This window comes from Canis lupus, chromosome 18, assembly GCF_048164855.1.
Source record: "Canis lupus baileyi chromosome 18, mCanLup2.hap1, whole genome shotgun sequence".
Lineage (NCBI taxonomy): Eukaryota > Metazoa > Chordata > Mammalia > Carnivora > Canidae > Canis > Canis lupus.
Window position 1 is genome coordinate 18,658,741 of NC_132855.1, and position 18,838 is coordinate 18,677,578.

At 40.0% G+C, this 18,838-nt stretch overlaps 1 protein-coding gene and 1 pseudogene across 2 annotated transcripts in view; both read right to left on the reverse strand.

Annotated features, from left to right (window-relative positions):
- Window positions 1–18,838, reverse strand: part of CHN2 (chimerin 2) — a 296,002-nt gene that overhangs the window by 118,801 nt on the left and 158,363 nt on the right. For both annotated transcript variants that reach the window (XM_072783629.1, XM_072783630.1), the window contains exon 3: window positions 17,733–17,788. In XM_072783629.1, coding sequence (XP_072639730.1) covers window positions 17,733–17,788 — 56 coding nt within the window. The remainder of the gene's footprint in view (window positions 1–17,732; window positions 17,789–18,838) is intronic.
- LOC140609623 (small nucleolar RNA U3) lies at window positions 12,199–12,386 on the reverse strand (annotated as a pseudogene).

An 18,838-nucleotide genomic window follows, 5' to 3' on the forward strand; every position in this document is an offset into this window, starting at 1 on the left:
AAAAGTAGCTTTTAAGAAAAGACAGACACTTCCAACTACTCAGGGAAATAGCTCACGTAAATACCAAACTTAACAGACCGACATCTCAATAACATTAATAAGGAAACCCTCCTTTTTCCCCTTGAAAAACTTGTAAAGAACCCAGAATATAGAAAACACTAAAGAAAAAATTTAAGCTATTACTTGGGAGTAACCATCCATGCTATGCATACATGTGAACTAATGTTCAAATCCCTTACTGCTATGGGATTTCATCCCTCACAGCATGTTCCTTTGAAACTCTGCCCTGATCACTGGGTTGGAAACAAAACTTCCACCACACATGGCTCCCCCCCAGTCACAGAGGAACCTCTCTGCACCGGGGAGCTGAAGCATTGTCTGAAACGGCTGGCTGTGCAGTACCTCAGTGATGTCCCGATTTCCTAGGTTTCATTTTATGGGCAACCATACAAAATACTCATCATAAAAGAGGAAGGTGAATTGCCCAAATTAGTTGTATTTGGATTTGAAAAATAATGGCAGGGCAACTACACCCAGATACACACATTCAAATACCCCACTTTGCACATCAGTCCTTTATTCCCCACTCTGATTTTCTCCAGGTTCAGACATACTGACACTGACACAGAACCAAGGTAAGGGCAGAGCTTGGAAGGAGCAGAGAAGGATCCAGCACTTAACAGGCACCTTCAGTGTGTGTGCTATAGTCCTCCCAAGAGGCAAGTCACACTGCAATTGATGTTCCCTTTTAGCAGATGAGGAGAGAAAACGCCATATGGTTAGATTACTTGAAGGTCATACAGTGGCATGGAGATGAGATCCAAACCAACATCTTATGGATGCCAGAGTCCGTAGTCTTGTTTTTACACTAAAAGGAAGGGAAATTGTCCAGGAGACATCAGAGGAGACGTACTCATGAAAAACACTGATGCTGCTATAATAAATAGATGGGTTGACCCCAAAATTGTTAAACTCCTAAAACTGCCCATTCTGGAGATCTGCATGAGCTGACTGTTACCAGCAGATCTTCTATCACATGTGATGGCCAACCTCCATTACTCTTCATTCCTCTGAATGGTGCCACCAGAGCGTCATCTACCCAGTGTCCAAGCTAGAAACTGACATCCCAGATTCTTCCTCTCTCCCAATCCTACCTGTACTCTGCTACTAAATCCTGTCCATGTAATTCCTTACTCTTGAAATGATCTCTTTATTTCCATGTCCACTGGGCTATTTATTCACCCAAACCATTGAGATAGACATTTTACAGGTTCTCCTGTCTATACTTTTATCGCCCTCCAATCGGTCTTTCATACTGAAGTCAGAAAATGTGGATCTCATCAAGTTCTCTGCTCATAATTCTTCACTGGCTTCCACTGCCAAGTAGTCAAACCTATACAACTCAGTGAATCCCAGACCACCCCACTTAAAAGTGGTACCTCTTCGCCTTGGCATACCCCATCTCTCTTTTCTTGGCTTATTTTTTCCCGTCACACTTGTCATCATCTGAGATACTATGTATTTTACTTGTGTGTTTATTGCCAATCTTTTTCCTTCAAATGGAAACTACACAATGATAGAAACATTTATGTTTTGTTTATTGCCATTATCCTTAGAGTTTGGAACAGAACTGGCACATGGTAGGTACTCAATAAACATTTGGGGAGTGAATAAAAGAATGGCATGCAGGATTTTCCTAGCATGGTCTTGCTTGTGTATCCAGAATATGTCCCTACCAGCACACACACTCTTGCCCTCCACATCCTTGTTCCCCAATTCTTTACATTCCTGCCACAGAGATCTTTGTAGTTTCTGAAACACATCCTGTTTAGTCTTACATTCCGATCATTCTTTGGACAGGATATTTCCTCTGCCTGGAATTCTAATACTTGCTCTCCAACCCATTTATGCCTCGAACCTGACAAAATCTCACTGATCTTAAAAATAAGAGGTAAATTGTCTGTTTATTTATTTATTTATTTATTTATTTATTTATTTATTTATTTATTTTTCAAGTATAATTAACATGCAGTACTATATTAATTTCAGGTGTACAATATAATGATTCAACAAATCTGCACATTACTCAGTGCTCATCACAATAAGTGTGCTCTTGATCCTCTTCACCCATTTCACCCGTGTCCTCACCCACCTCCCCTCTGACAGCCACCAGTTCTCTATATTTAAAAGTCTGTTTTTTGTTTGTTTTGTTTCTTAAATTCCACATATGAGTGAGATCATGGTATCTGTCTTTATCTGACTGACTTATTTCACTTAGCATTATACCCTCTAGATCCATCCAGGTTGTTGCAAATGGCAAAATTTCATTCTTTTTATGGCTGAGTAATATTCCATTGTGCATGTATACCACGTCTTCTTTATCTATCATCTATTGATGGGCACTTGGGCTGCTTCCATCTTGGCTATTATAAATAATGCTGCAATAAACATAGGGGTGCATGTATCTTTCAAATCAGTATTCTTGTATTCTTTGGGTAAATACCCAGTAATGGAATTTCTGCATGATATGGTAATTCTAATTTTAATTTTTTGAGGAACCTCTACTCTGTTTTTTACAGTGGCTGCACCAGCTTGCATTCCCACCAATAGTGGATGAGGGTTTTTTTTCCTACACATCCTTGCCAATGCTTGTTATTTCATTTGTTACATATGTTATGTATATATTATATATACACAATGGAATATTACTCAATCACAAAAAAAGAATGGGATCTTGCCATTTGTGACAATATGGACAAACCTAGAGGTATTTTGGTAGGTGAAATAAGTCAGGTAGAGAAAGACAAATACTATATGATTTCACTTACATGTGGAATCTAAAAAACAAAACAAATGAATAAACAAACAAAAAGTAGAAACTGATCCATAAATACAGAGGACAAACTGATGGTGCCAGAAAGGAGGGGAGTGGGGGAATGGACAAAATGGGTGAGGCTTCTAGTTGTTAAATAAATAAGTCACGGGGATGAAAGGTACAGCACAGGGGAAATATAGTTAATACTATATGGTGAGAGATGGTAGTTACACTTGTGGTGAGCATAGCATAATGAAAAACGGGTTGAATCCACTATGTTATGTGTCTGAAACTAATGTAAGAGTATGTTAACTATAATTCAGTAAAAATAAATAAATGAGGGATGCCTGGGTGGCTCAGCGGTTGAGCACCTGCCCCTGGCTCAGGGCGTGATCCGCGGTTTTGGGATTGAATCCCACATCAGGCTCCCTGCCTGGAGCCTGCTTCTCCCTCTGCCTATGTCTCTGCCTTGCTCTTTCTGTGTCTTTCATGAATAAATAAATAAAACATTTAAAACAAACAAACAAACAAACAAATAAATAAATAAATGTAAAAAAATAAATATGAGGTAAAATGCTGCCATCTTGGGAAAATCTTTCCTGGCTGCCTTGAACCAGTTTAGGTATTATTTCTTATCCTCCCTCTGAACTAAAGGCCTGAGTTAAGGCCATAATCTTAGTGGGATTAGGATTGTTGGCCTTTGTGACCTCTAGAAATGAGCTCCCTGAGGAAAAAGCTCCTGTCTTTCTCTCGTCCTGGTACCCAACAGAGTTTGTTGCACAGAGCTCTGCTTCAGTGGAAGTAACTGATTGTCTGAAAGACAGCTCTGTTGAAGTTGATCTGCATGCATGGCAACAATACAACAACAGTAATAATTGCTAATAGTTATTAAGAACTTTTAATGTGCCAAGCATTGTCATAAGCACTCTCTTTACATGTATTATTCCATTCAATCCTCATGAGTATCCAGTAGGTAAGATCTATTACACCCATTTCCAAAGGATGAATTGAGGCACAGAGAAGCGGAGTAGAAAAGTAAGCCTTATCATTCTGGAGCTCGGGCCCCTAGCCATCACACTATTGTCTAGAAGTGCATCATTCCTGCTTCCTGGATCCCTGGAGATGTCCTGCTTCACATATCCTTCCCAAAGCTCTTTGTTCAGCTTTTCTTTCTATAAAGGTAATTTATTCATATCCTTCCAACTACCCTCCATCCTCCATCTTTTTTTTCACTCTCTGAATTTAGCCAGAATTGATTTCTATTGCTCACAACAGAATCCTAAATGATATTCCCATTAAATCCCAATCTCCAAGGCTGGAGGCAGAGTGGCTAAAAAGTTTATCAAGCTCCACAGGAGATTCTGACACACATATCAGTACTGGGAAGCACAAATTTGGGCAGCAGTTCTAAAACACAGAGGGAATGAATACCTTCCTGGAAGCTTGGAATCTCTTCCTAAGACTTTGTGTGTGTGTGTGTGTGTGTGTGTGTGTGTGTGTGTATGTGTATAAATATATATTTGCATGCTGAGGCATTTGAGGGAAAGGGTTTATATGTATGTACATATAAAGTCTGTAAATGTATATACATATAAAGTCTATTTTTTAAAGGTTTTATCAATTTATTTGAGAGAGAGACAGATAGCAACAGAGAACATGAGCCAAGCTGGAGAGGAGAGAGAGAAGTAGACTCCTCACTGAGCAGGGAGCCAGACATAGGGCTTGATCCCAGGACCCTGGGATCATGACCTGAGCCGAAGGCAAACGCTTAACTGAGCCATCCAGGCACCCCCTTAACACTTTTATATTGATTTTGACCCAGTCTATGTGGATTTTGACCCATTCTATGTGGATTTTGATCCTACTCCCACTGTAGGCTTCCAAGAATACTCAAAAGCCTCCCCATGGGTCATACTCATCCCTCTGGCTGGCCCAGAGCATCTTTCTAGCAGCTCATTTTGACCCAGTTTTCCTTGCTACATCTTCCCTGGTACTCATTTCTTGGCTTCCTGTGTTGGCCCCCACCATCTACCTTGAGCTCTCCTTGTGTGGACAACCCAATTAGGTGTACTGCACTCTGCCCTGGCACTGTTGGCTAGAGCTTTGTATTCATCCTCTGGCATCCTGAAGCCACAGCTCCACATAAAATGGCTCTTTACTCCCATCAAGCCAAATCCCATGGAGGTCAGTGATACTGGCCAGACTGGCTGATGGGCCTCCCACCAGGGCAGGAGAATCAAACATGATGGGTCCATCTGTCCATCCTCCTGGTTTTTTCTACAGATCGACACCATATTTTTAAAAATCTCATAAAGGAGAATAAAGATGCAAGACTTAATCATAAATAGAAATTTTAGGTTAACATCTAATCTCATATTCTTCTTGCTTCAAAATACATTTTCCCCCTTCCTTTGATCTTTGGTGCAGATGAGACTATTCTCTATAGGATAAAGTTTCTACTATTAAAAGCCATCTCTGTGCTACTTAATTGCTTGTTCTTCCTCCCACTAAATAATTCTTGTTCTTTTAACTTTTTCTAAATAGATCTTATTTCCAATCCTTAATTCATCTTCATTATTCTCCTTGGAACTCTTTTTAAATTCTCCAAATACCTCTTAGGTTCAAAAAGCTTGAAGTACCCAACAGAATTGAATCAAATCAAGGAAAACTTAATGCTTCTATTAAATTTCTAGGGGGAAAAAGATTGGGTGAGTATATTCATTTACTTCCTCATTCTTGTTAGTAAATTCCTTCCTTCAGAGCTTAATAGTGTTTGGGTTAAGTGGTCCTGTATGTACTTTGGAAAAGGCAAAGAAAGCCCATCATTCTCTTTCTTTTCCTCAGTTTTTTTCCTCCCTCCTCCTTCTAGAATAGGAATATTTAAATGTAAGTATTCAGTGTAAGTATTCAAATGTATGTGTTCCAACTGATGAATAAAATTAATCTACCTCAAGAAAGAGAAAGGTGGAAACAACCTGGGGGGTGATAGAAATGAAAGACTTTCTAATGAAATGTCCTCAATATTTTTTGCATTATAATCTTTCTTTGGAGCCATTTCACACATTTTTTTTTCTTCCTAATCATCTCCCCCAAATGGAATTGTAATACTACAGATAGAATATATATCTATCTTTATGTTCTATATGTGTATCTCTGCTTTACACATTAGAAGAGTGTGCCCCCTTAAGAACTGATGTGCCCCCCTGGCCCTTAGCATGAATATCACCCCAATTGAGAACTCATTGTCTGGTGAAATCATTGTGGCCTTCAGAATGCTTTTAACATTTGTTCTCCCTACAGGAATGTAGAATATGTATCTTTGCCTCCTTCTAATAGACAAGAAAGCTGCAGTTCAGAGTGGTAAATTAGCTTGCACACAGTCCTACCCAGGGCTAACAGCAGATTTAGGAAACACAGTCCCTGATTTCTGGTCCAGTACTCATTCCTCTATATGGTGACGATGCCATAAAATATGGAAGCTTGTTCTCCATTATTTTTAAAAATTACCTAATTTAGCATTTCTGAAAGAGGCACTCCCCCTAAAATAATTCCCAATACGGTAATAAATAAGAGTGAAAGTGCCTTATTAATAAGTGTCCTTGCTTTTGAATTCTTTTTCTGATGAATAGTCCATGTTAAAAATTCTTGAGCTAGCTTTATGATGCTTCCAGCAGCCCTGACATGAGACACTCTCCTGCTGTTCAGGGCTGTACACCCAAGAGATTGTCTTTGTTCCCTGGGCAAGAGCATCCTGCCATTACTCCTCTTGCACAAACAACCCTTGTTTTTTCTTCTTGACTTTTTACTATGAAAATGTTCATACATACACAAAAAGTGAAAGACTTACAGCAAGCACTCATATACATCACTTAGATTCTATAATATTCACTATAATTGCTTTATGATATACCTATTTATCCATTCCTCTATCCATCCATTAATTCAACTTTTTTTAGGGGATGTATTTCATAGTAAGTTGCAGACATAGCACTCTTTCCCTCAAATGCTTCAGCGTGCAAATCATTAGTCAGAATTCAATAACATACAGACTTTTCATAGGAGAGTAATACCAGCTTTGTTCTTGAAATCAAAGAAAGCAAATTTGTTTACATGTTCAGGTGTCATTCTCGATTCAACAGATTCTACATACCTTTTTAATTTCCTGCTTGTGGAGTGTGCCACCATTTCTAACAGGCTACCATTTCTTGATGAGAAAAAAGTGGCCATGAGAAAGCTGGTGAAAGAGTACCTGCTTATTGTCACTGCCTTGGCCGTGTCCATCAATTTACATGTGTTAAACATGAAAGCCAAAATGTTTCTGAAAATGGCTTGGGATCAAATTCATCCATTCATTCACCAAATAACAGGTCTAAAATTCCCTCTCTTTTGCTAACATTGTTATAGTGCTTGGGAGATGGTAGAAATTAAAGACCAATAATTCCCATATGTAAATGCCAGGCACTGTCAGAAACTTTACATATATTAACTCACTCTTCATAGTTACTTGTAGTGCAAAACTAAGGGCTGCCAGACTATTTCTGGCAAGGTCTAGATGGTAAATACTTTAGCCTTTGAGGACCATTGTCGTTGAAACAGTCTCTGTTTCAAGCACTCCACTTGCCATGGGAGCATGAAAGTGGCCATAGACAGTTTGTCAAGTAATGAGCATTGCTGTATTCCATCAAAACTTGATTTACCAAAAGAGCTGACAGGCTATAGTTTGCCAATGCCTCTGCTAGACTAACAAATATTGGAGTCCATTCTTTATAATCCGTGTCAGGACATCTTATTGTTAGCTCAACACTCAGAGCCTGCCAATGCCTCCAAGGCCTTTTTGTTTAATGGCGGGTCAAATCATTTCTTTGTATTCATGCCCTTCCATCCCTTACCGTAGTGGGAAGAGAGAATCATTACTTTTTAATCCATGAGATACTGGTGCCAACTTGAAAATCAAGCTGAACTAAGGCAGAACATGGTTGAAGAATACCGTTAAACAGACTGAGAAGCCCAAAGCACTAAGGGACCTGACCTGCATCCCTGAATTGAAAGAGATTGTGGAAATATCATTAAGCATGATCTTTGAGAAATCATGGAACCCTGAGGACCACAACAACAGCAAAAAGACAAACTAGAAAAGTGTAGTTACAGACTTGGTAGAAATAGCTGGGGAAATTCGAGAACAATTCCTCAAACAATTGATGCGTAATTACCTAGAAGAACACCAGGTGCTGGATGGCAACCAATATGCCTTTGTCCAACTGTGCCAAGGCTATTCAATTTCCTTCCACAGTGAATGAGGAGATGACACTGGCTATGTAAATAAGGAGGAAGAAAGAGAGAGATACCATCGCTGAAGTAAAGCTAGCTGTTCTGCCCGACAAGATGGAGATGCAGTGTACTTAGAGCTAATGTCAAGTGACACTGTGATTTGTTAAAGGACACAGCCAAAGGTGATTGATTACCAATGGCTCAATGTTGACCTGGAGATGAGAAGGGGAGTGGTAGGTTGAGGCAAGGAGGTGAGGCCAGGAGAATACCAGTGCGGACTGACTTTTATTAGTAAATTAGCCACCTACAATCCTGAATTGGGAAATGTTCATGAAGCACACAGATGACCTCTGAGTAAAGGGACTACCACCTTGGGATATAGAAATATAATTCAAAGTATTCCTGACATAATGATAATGGATTTGGTGATTTTCATTAATGCAAATGTCCATTAAAAGCAAGGGTGAATAATCAAGAGTTTGTCTTTAGTCACAAAAAGAGAAAAACAACTAAAAACAGCTGGAGTTCAAACTAGTATATACTGAATACAAACAAACATGAGTATAAATCATATTAGAATGGAATTTAAATATTTTCATTGTAAACATAACACTAAAAAGTGTAACAAACCAGGGGGTGCGGTGGGTATAGGAAACTAGGCTCAATTAAGTACTGACTTAAGCACTCGTAAAAGGATCCGTTATTTGGCTTCTGCAAGATTCTTGGGTATGGGAAAGCTAGACATAGCAAAGAAAGGCAAAAGCAAAATATTTTTAAAGGATGGAAAATAACATCCAGGAGGAAGTATGTGTAGACAACAAAAGAAGGCTATGGGGTGACTTGGCATCTACTTTGAAGTCCATGAAGAGTCTCGCACAGTGCTAGGCAAACAGGAAGCATCATTAGGGGACAGAGCATCTTGATTCTTCTATCCTAGAGCACAGGGAAAGCAGCAGGACATAAAAAACAGACAGAATGAGAACAATGATTCTCACGCTTGAGTGAGCATCAGGATGACCTGCAGGACTGTTAAAACTGTTAAATCTGGTTAAAACCCAGATTTCTGGGCCCCATCTTCAGGTTTGTGATTCAGAAGGTCTGGGGTGGGCCAGGGAATCTGCATTTCCGACAAGTTCCCAGATGGATGCTGTTGCTGCTGGTCCTGGGACCACAGCTGAGAACCACTGGCTAGAATTTGGTCTGGGTTTAACTCAGACTCTGCTGCTCCTGCGCTGCTTGTCCTATCTCCTCTTGGAATTCCCATGAGGAATGACCTGTGTAAAACTAACCCAGCACTCAGGGCACAGCAAACACTCCAAGTGTGTTAATTCTCATTACTATGAAAAGACTGATGGGTAAATAATTCGGCAATATCATTTAGGGTAGTCCCGTTGGACTGGGATGCTCTGAGATTATACTAACCACATTTTTCTGATGGAAAGTAGAGTCAGTATTACAAATCTGTTTAACCTCTCACTGCTTGGTTAGCCAGGCCATACTACTCTAGAGACAAGCCTTGCCCAAGGCAAAGTGTGGCTTAACCTTTATCAGCATTATTTCTCAGTTAATGTTTAACCAGGTGAGCAACCAAGAAGCCTATCTTTAAAACCCCATTAATGCACCCAGTGCTTTGTACCTGGCTCTCCTTCCTGGATAAACCTGGCCACACCTGAGATTTTGCTGGACTTGACCTCTGAGTCACAGAGCAGACATACTGTGCGCTGCGCTAGATAGCAACTGCTGTGGAGGTGAGATATGTGCTTCCTGTTTGGATATATAAGGTTGGCCCTATGAAAGTCAGCACCTCCTCATGTCTACTGTGCTGCAGCCTGGACCACCCCACTCCTGCCGCTTATCAGGGAGTGATGTATTTTGGGTTATAGCTGTCATGGGTTAACTAAGGGTAAGAGAGCATGTGCTGTAATGCCAGATGCTATTGTTCTTTTTTTCCTAAAACAACTAACTACACGATGTAGTATTTCACCTCAAGTAATTATATAAAGGAATATACATTTTCAAGTTTGATTTTCAGAGATAAAAATCACCTAAAGAGATCAAAGAAGATTCCCAAGAAATTTTACTTATTATCAATCACTGTTTAATCTCCCCCTTCATTGTCCTTACTCTTTTAAGAAGAAACCTTCCACTTTTGCCTCAATTTATGCTTCAGCATATATACTATTCTTTGGTAGCTCTCTCCAGTTCAGCCCACCTGTCCCCTTGGCTCAGAGCTCCTGAGTCTCTGAATTCTGTAACAGCTTGTCCTCAAGAGCCCCTTATCCTCTGCTTATGATACCACTTGGAAATGACTAAATATTTATAGCTACAAACATGCCAGGTCTGCATTACATTAGAAGAAGTTCAAAGTATTCTAAAGAGAGTGACTTCTTTTTTGGAGGGCCATATATTTTGGTAGTACTTGTCAATAAGAGAGTTTTTGTTTAAACAATCGCAAAATTTTCGGTTCTGTATTTGGAAAAAAATAAAATTCATCTGTCTAAAATTTTTTTTTCTGACATTTGTTTTATTGGAAGGTTTTCCCCCTTGACTATGGTAATGGTAGGTCTACAACCAAAGCAAGTCAAGCTCAGGATGAAATCACATTAAGTGAAAACCTGAGTACATTACAGAATGAGCTGAAAGCTGAGGAGAAATATGATGGAAAAAGCCCTTTATTCTAGTTTGTGTCAATATGAAGGGGAAAAGAAGGAGATTGGTGGGGAAAGTCTAGGATAAAAAGAACAGAAATATTTCTTACCAGAGAAGAAACAGCCTTCTGATTACTACACATAAAGCCAATTAAAAGGTAATGGGATTGATTTTTGTTTGTGGCTTGCAAAATCAATCTCATTACTTTAGAGACATACCTTGTCCAAATGTCTTGAATCAGAATTATCATGTTCCCCCAATGCATATATGTTTAAAAACATTTATTTTCAATGAATAAAATAAGAAAAGGGGGAGGATTGTAGAATAGTAAAATTTACTTTAAATCTAATTTGAAATGTACTGAGTTAGTTGAGAATGACATAGTCAATCAATGTGGCTTGTTAAGATCTTCCAGATATGCCTAAGACAAGATAAATGCCTCAAGCTACAAGACTATAAGACTGCAGGATACCCAGGTATGGCGAATCAAAAATTTAAAAGCATGATGATAAAGTGAAATGCTTTTGTAGGCTTAAAAGAACAGTTTTTACAAATAAAGGTAAAAGAAAGTGGAATGGGAAGATACTTAAGGACACCAACAACTAGAGAAAATGGGACATTTAAAGTGATATTTAAAAAGTGAATACAATTCACTAGAAAGTAAAATAAGGTGTTACTGCAATTTAAGATAGGCCACTGTCCTAGGTGAAAGCTGGAAACCTCAGTTCTACAAATCACTTTTGCATTAAAAAAAAAAAAAATCTTCCAAAATACAGTACTCTATAGCGAAGATGGAGAGGAAATGAAGGTTCTTAAAGGGAGAACGATTTGAAATAATGGCATGTAGTTTTATTTCCCTTTTTTGGAAATTACTTTTTTGAGTTGAAATTCACTCCAGCAATTTCGAAAAAGACAAATGACAGCAAATCATTTAGTCACAAAAGAATTTCTACTTATTGTATACTCTTTAGGTAGTTCCAGTGGAACTTGACTTTAAATTAGTCATGCAAGTAAATCTTGACATTTTGGCCTTTTAGTAAGGCCAAAAGAAATTTAGAATATTTCCAGGAAAAAAATATTAGCCTGTGTTTAAGTAAGAACCCTAACTGCCAAAAGTCCAAGTCACTACCCTAATAACAGCATTTGGTAAATCTGATATGCTATTAGTAATCGTTTGAGAATTCTAAATTCCTTATGTTAGCATTCTTTATTTTTTTCATCATTTTACCATATATTTACTGATTGCCCACTGCTGCTTGGCACTGGGTTCAATTCTAGAGGAGTCCATGCAATTATGATCGATGAAGTTTCTGGAGCTTGAATTCTCCTGGAGGGAGATGTATAAGTGACAGGCAAACAAATACAATAGAAATTATATTAGATAGTATATTACGTATTACAAACAAAATAAATGGGATGATGTGACAAAGAAGATCTGACGGTTGGGAGGTGCTTTTTTTTTTTTTACCACTCAGACTGGGTCCTCCTCCCTCTTACTTTCCCCAAAGGAGAACAACGACCATCAATAGCAATGGGTAGTTGCAGAAGCAACACCTAGTGTCAGCTTTGTGTTCAGAAGACAGCACTGTGCCATGAGGTGCTAATTTTTATGGGGTTCAGGGAAGGCTTCTGTTATTAGGTGAACTTTGATCTGAGGCCTGGACATGCAGAGAATATTGGAGAATTCCAAGTAAAGGGCAGATCTGAAGATAGTAGCTGTGATTTGTTGAATGGGAGCAGAGGCTGGTCGGGTTACAGGGCAGTGCACTCTGAGAAGAATGGTAGAGGGATGCCTGGGTGGCTCAGTGGTTGAGCATATGCTTTTGGCTCGGCGTGATCCCGGGGTCCTCGGATGGAGTCCCATATTGGGCTCCCTGCGGGGAGCCTGCTTCTCCCTCTGCCTATATCTCTCCCTTTCTCTTTGTTTCTCATGAATAAATAAATAAAATCTTAAAAAAAAAATAAAGAAGAAGAAGAATGGTACAGGCAGGGAAGTGACCAGTGCAGGAGCCCCATAATGGCTCAAAGGCATAGCAAGAAGTTCTATTTTTAAGAGCAATGGGAAGCTGTTAAAGCCATTAGATTTATATTCAATAATGATGATTTGGGCTCCTGTTTGGTGAATGGTGTGTGTGTTGGGGGGGAGGGGGGCGGTGAGTTGCAGAGAGAGTGCCAGCAGTGGAAGCGGTGAGATCAGCCAGCAGGCTGCTGACAGTGATAATCCAGGCAAGAAATGACCGTGACCCAAACCACATGGCATTCATGGAGAAGGAGAAAGTAGAAAAGTGCAAGATACAGTTGGAGGTAAATTTGACAATCGCTAGAGAAAAGGGTGAAGGTGGGAAGAGAGGAATCTGGTTCTCCGAAGTTAGATGCCATTTAGTGGAGTAGGGGGTTAGGTTCTATTTTGAATGTTAGGCTACGGGTGGGGAGGGACATCTACTTGAGGAGGTCAAGGAGATGGATGGAGCGAGGTATTTGGGGCCCAGGGGAGAAGGCATAGCTAGAGGTATACATTTGAGAGTCAACAACCATAGTTCCTGCGAGATCCCCCAGGTACACATTCCATAATTAACAAATTGCTTAAGAAATGACTGACTGATAACTGCTGGAAAGGGCAAGAGAGAATTTTGCATACTGGAAGATGTTTTGAATCTCTTGGCAAGGAGTGCTCAGGAAATGCTAGTAGAGTGCCAGGTGCTGAGGCTGCTCGATAAATATTAATTTACAGTAATGAATCTCAAGAAAGCAATGAACTATTATTTCACTAACTGACCATACCTGGCTTAATTGGCGCCAGAGCTGTTGTTCAGATGCTTGTACCCTCTGTTCCTCATCCTCAACATCTTTTTTCCTGGTAGTTTAATTCCTGATCCATGTATCATGCTGTTCTTGATCATTGTCTTTTTGGCTCGCACATTCAGAGAACACTGTCATTGCTCTGACTCTGTCCCTAATGAGCATCTTTGTAGGTTTCTGAATCGGTCTTGAATCATGGACCTTGAGTTACCTATTATGTAGCGCTATTCTACACACTTGACACATATATCCCATTTATAGTACCTCCATCAAGTAGATATTGGCCCTTGGAGTAGAGGAGACCTTCATCTCCCTGAGAAATAAGTGCTTGGCTCTAAGTGTAGTTAGAAAGTGGTAGAGCATGAATTCAAAACAAGTCCAACTGACTCTAGCTGGGCTCCCCTGCCTGGGTTCACAAAGCCCATTGGTTTTTGCCTACTGAATCAGGCTGTCTCCTCCACTCACCCAGCTCCCCAGCAAAGTCTGTTAGGTGGTTGGTATCTGTTGATAACTAGCAAGCCTTTCTTTAAGTCATGTTGGCCTATGTCTTTACCTTTGAGCAGCAGTGTTCTATATCTCTGTGACTACAGACTCACTTGGTGCCCTCTTGCGAGTCCTCATCATATTCCATGGGAGGATCCTAACCCAAGAGGCGCCCCTAGCCTGGGACATTATTTGCCATCAGAGAAGCAAAAGAGATGGAGTATGTTGGAATACACTGCTGTGCAGGCTTGCCAGGGACATGGTGGCTGACAACAGAGAGGCTAAAGACTACGAAGGAGGGCAGCAGGACTGTGTATAGAAAGAAAACGTGGACTCTAGGGGTGAGATAGCAAAGACAAAAAGGTCATTATCTCATTGTTCAAAAGAAATAGCTTATGGCGTTATGTAAATGTGTTAAGAAAGCTTCAATCTCTGGCCACATACTCAAACCGAAGGCTTTCTGACTTCATTAGGCATGCCCCCTGAGTACGTACGCGCAGCACAAGGCAAAGAGACATTTGCTCAAATACTGCCTGTAGCAGAAGCAGTGGTTTCAGTGTCCAAGAGTAGGCCATGCCTTCACTTGAGGGAGGGCAAGTCCTGGGAGGTCAAGCAACTTGGGCAGGAGTGATTTGCAGTTAATGTTGCACTGGAGACGAAGGCAGCTGAAGCTGCTCCTGCTGGCACTCATCTAAGCAGCACCTGTTCCCCCAGCACATGTGACCCTTTATTGCCTGACACCTGCCTGGCTGGATGGGCCCCACGCTGCCTGCTGAGGAAATGGAGCTGATGAATATCCATTGCACGTAAGGTTTCATAGTAGAAATGGGATGTGGAATTTCTAGAGGCAAGCAACCTATGAGTCTAGCATCAGCCAGATAACTTATTAATGAATCAAACTACTAAAGGTCAAAAAGTGAAAAGTTGGAGCACCTGGATGGTTCAGTGGCTGCCTTCAGCTCAAGTCTTGATCCCAGAGTCCTGGGATCCCTACATTAGGCTCCTTGCTCATGGAGGAGTCTGCTTCTCTCTCTTCCTCCTCCTGCTCATTCTTTCTCTCTCTCTCAGATAAAAAAATAAAATCCTTCAAAAAATTTTTTAAAAAGGTGAAAAGCTGGTTAGAGACAGACAAGAGGGGGGAAGAAAAGCTATATGTGCACTATGTTTTTTAGTTATAGCAGATGGTGATGGCTTGTGGTACACAGCTCTACTTTGCTAAGATGTCTGTGGCATTGCCCTCCAATGCAAGTGCAACAGTAAAGAGATCTGTGGTCCCTTCAGATCCCATTAGATCTCTGAAGAGTCTCAGCTAACCCCTAGGAAGAGCTTCTGTAAAGCTAATCTGAATCTACCCATCTCCACTGCTAACATTCCACCTGGCTTAGAGGACAACTGATATGGTTCCAAAGATTTTGAGAAAGAGAAAAGTGCGTACACACTCTCACACACATACAGACGCATATGCACATGTGTACACACATGCAGAGATAAAATATTAGATCTATCTTTATTTACATACATCATGATTTTGTTTTCTTTTGATATGACACTCAAAGTATTAATAGCCCAGTTCTTTGCTATATTCCTAACACCTAGATGAAAGTCAGAACACAGTAGCCTCTTTATATACATTTGTTGAATAAATGAGCAAATGACTATTTACTGTCCTCTTGGGTTTCAGTTCTGGTACCCAACTTTGCCTGGAGACTTTTTATTAATAACCCTAGGAAAAGCCCCTAGAGGTGTTCTAATTTTATAAAACATTCTTTTCATGGAGACATTTGAATTCTTCTAACTCCCTGCACAAGCTCTATTTTTTTCTCCTGGAGGAATACTAAATGTAAAATAGGATCAAAGGAATTTTTTAAAAAAGATTTATTTAAGAGAGAGAGAGAGAGAGAGAGAGAGAGAGCAAGCATACACAGGTAGGGGAGGAGCAGAAGGAAAAGAATCTCAAGCAGACTGCATGATACAAGGCTTGATCTCATGACTCTGAGATCATGACCTGAACTGAAACCCAGAGTCAGATGCTTAACTGACTGAGCCACCCAGGCACCCCAGGATGAAAGGAATTTGTTTCTTACTCATCCCCTCAAATACTCTAGTCCAAGCACCTCGTTAAATATTTTCTATTTATCCTATTTTCTTTTTTTAGATATTGTTGAATAAAAAAGGACAAAAGTCATCAGGATTGGTGGCAGGACAAGATCAGCGTATCAGATAAAGAGTGGACCTCAGGGACGCCTGGGTGGCTCAGTGGTTGAGTATTTGCCCTTGGCTCAGGGCGTGATCCTGGGGTCCTGGGATGGAGTCCCACATCGGGCTCCCTGCATGGAGCCTGCTTCTCCCTCTGCCTATGTCTCTGCCTCTCTCTCTGTGTCTATCATGAGTAAATAAATAAAATCTTTAATAAAAAAAAAAGAGTGGACCTCATACTGGATTTTTCCTTAAGGATCAGATAGTTTCTTTTCTCAAGCCATATTCCTGGGATGGGAATGCTTACTCTGTGTCAATATTGAGATTATTTGATGAATTTTCAGTGTCCTTCAAAAGAAGTAAAATTTTCTGTAGAAATATTTATTACCCAGTGATAAGTCACCTCTGAGTGTGGGTAGGTATGTACCTAAGTTTTTGAGACAGGTTCAAAACCAGATCCAGTCAAGTCTGGTAGCCAGAAAGTACTGATGTTCAAGGATGAATCTCAAGAGTGTTGGAGTTGGAGCCTTCTTCCTCCAGATAAGGTAGATGTGACACTTTAAAAGGCATCTGCTACTCTATATTTAATATAAGTCATAAAATCAAAAATAAGGAAGGACCCATGGATCTTTGTGTGAATGATATTAATTTGACTATTACAGAAACTGATCAGTATAAAAGTAGAAAATAGAGCCGTAGTACTGCCTTTCAGTCTCGCTGGCATCCCAGATGAGAAAAGGACTGATTAGTGAGGGATGACTGGGGGAAGTTCTCTGGGCTGCTAAGCATTTTTATGAGTCGATATATTTTTAAGCTTATCTCCAAGAATAAAAACATAGCCACCCTCCTTGTAAATTTTTTAAATTTATTTTTATTTTTTTAAAGATTTATTTATTTATTTATGGTAGACATGAGAGAGAGAGAGAGAGAGAGAGAGAGAGAGAGAGAGGCAGAGACACAGGAGGAGGGAGAAGCAGGCTCCATGCAGGGAGCCCGATGTGGGACTTGATCCCGGGATGCCAGGATCACGCCTTGGGCCAAAGGCAGGCACTAAACCGCTGAGCCACCCAGGGATCCCCAAGATTTTGTTTTTAATGTCAAGTAAATGTGACAGAGCATAAAGGTTTGTTAAATATGAGTGTCGAGAGTACCCAGATATTTATTATTCTCTGTGTTTATTCTGTTAGATGCATTCCATACCAAAAAAATGATAAAAGAATCAAAACAGTAGAAACAAGGAAAACAACCAAAATGTGCAGTTTAGAGGGTTTACACAGGGAGGCTTAATATGCCTCTGCAATCGTTAAAAACACGAGACCTCTGATTTCAAGTTAGTTTGTGAATATTTTCAAAATAACACTTGATTTCAGAATATGGATTATTCAGGTGTTAGATTTGGGGACACTCTAACAAACGTTAACACAAGTCAACTTCCAGGAAACCTGAAAGCCCTCCAATATCAACATAGCACTGACAATTCATCACATTTAACAAGGTGTGTTGGAAATAGCGGAGTACTGACCTCCCCAGGACAAATGATCCTCTTGGGACGAGGGGCCTCTTGCTGTAATTGATACACTGCCAAAGGAAAAAAAAGAAAAAGATAATTATAATTAGGAAAGTACAACACACACCAAAATGTCTTCAAATAGTCCCACCTAAGTGCATCTGAAGAACTGCAAATATTTCAAACGAAAAAACAAAGAGGATACAGGCACATTTTTAGACTGAATAAAGTCAGCTCATTTATATGGAAATTAGTTACCATGGATGTAAACTGGCAAAATTGATTTTTTTATTCTCTTACAAGGCCAATTTAGTTTCATAATTGTTACTGGCATTGTTCATTTTATGGCTTTCTTGGAAGGTAGGAGTAAAATTCTCCTATTTTAAGAACAGAATTCTACCTGTGAGTACCTAAGCAGTAAGATCATATAATAGGATTTCTGAATTTAAATGTTGATGTCTCCTGACATATCAGCAAAAGACTGGCATTAGCAGAAGAATGTTATTCTCTGAAATGTTACAGTTCTGTACCAAGACACCACTGATTTTGTGAGTGAAACTCTGAGTCCTTTCTCCCTCTCTTTTTTTATTAAGATTTTATTTATTTATTCATGAGAGAGAAAGAGAGAGAGAGGCTGGCAGAGACACAGGCAGAGGGAGAAGCAGGCTCCATGCAGGGAGCCCAATGCGGGACTCGATCCCGGGGCCTCCAGGATCACATCCTGGGCCGAAGGCGGCACTAAACCGCTGAGCCATGCGGGCTGCCCTCCTCTCTCTTTTCATGAGTTCCATTTTTGGCCTATCACCATGCATTCTTATCTACGTGACTAGTCTCCACCCTTTGGCATTCCTCTTTCTTGGGCCCCTTAATATCTTAAGAAATAATAACTCTCTTATATCCTGCTTTATTTTTATTTTTTTTATTTATTTTTATCCTGCTTTAAAGACAGACTTTCAGGCCTGGAAATGGAGGTAATTTATATAAAAATAAAAATTTTCAGCCTCTTATCTGTGATTTCTTGGACTATAACGCGTGATTTTCTGCTGCTCAGCTAGTCTGGTTATTTTTCTTAGAAGGAAGCCACCCTATGCAAGTACCTGTGGGCTCCACCTATTTGAAAA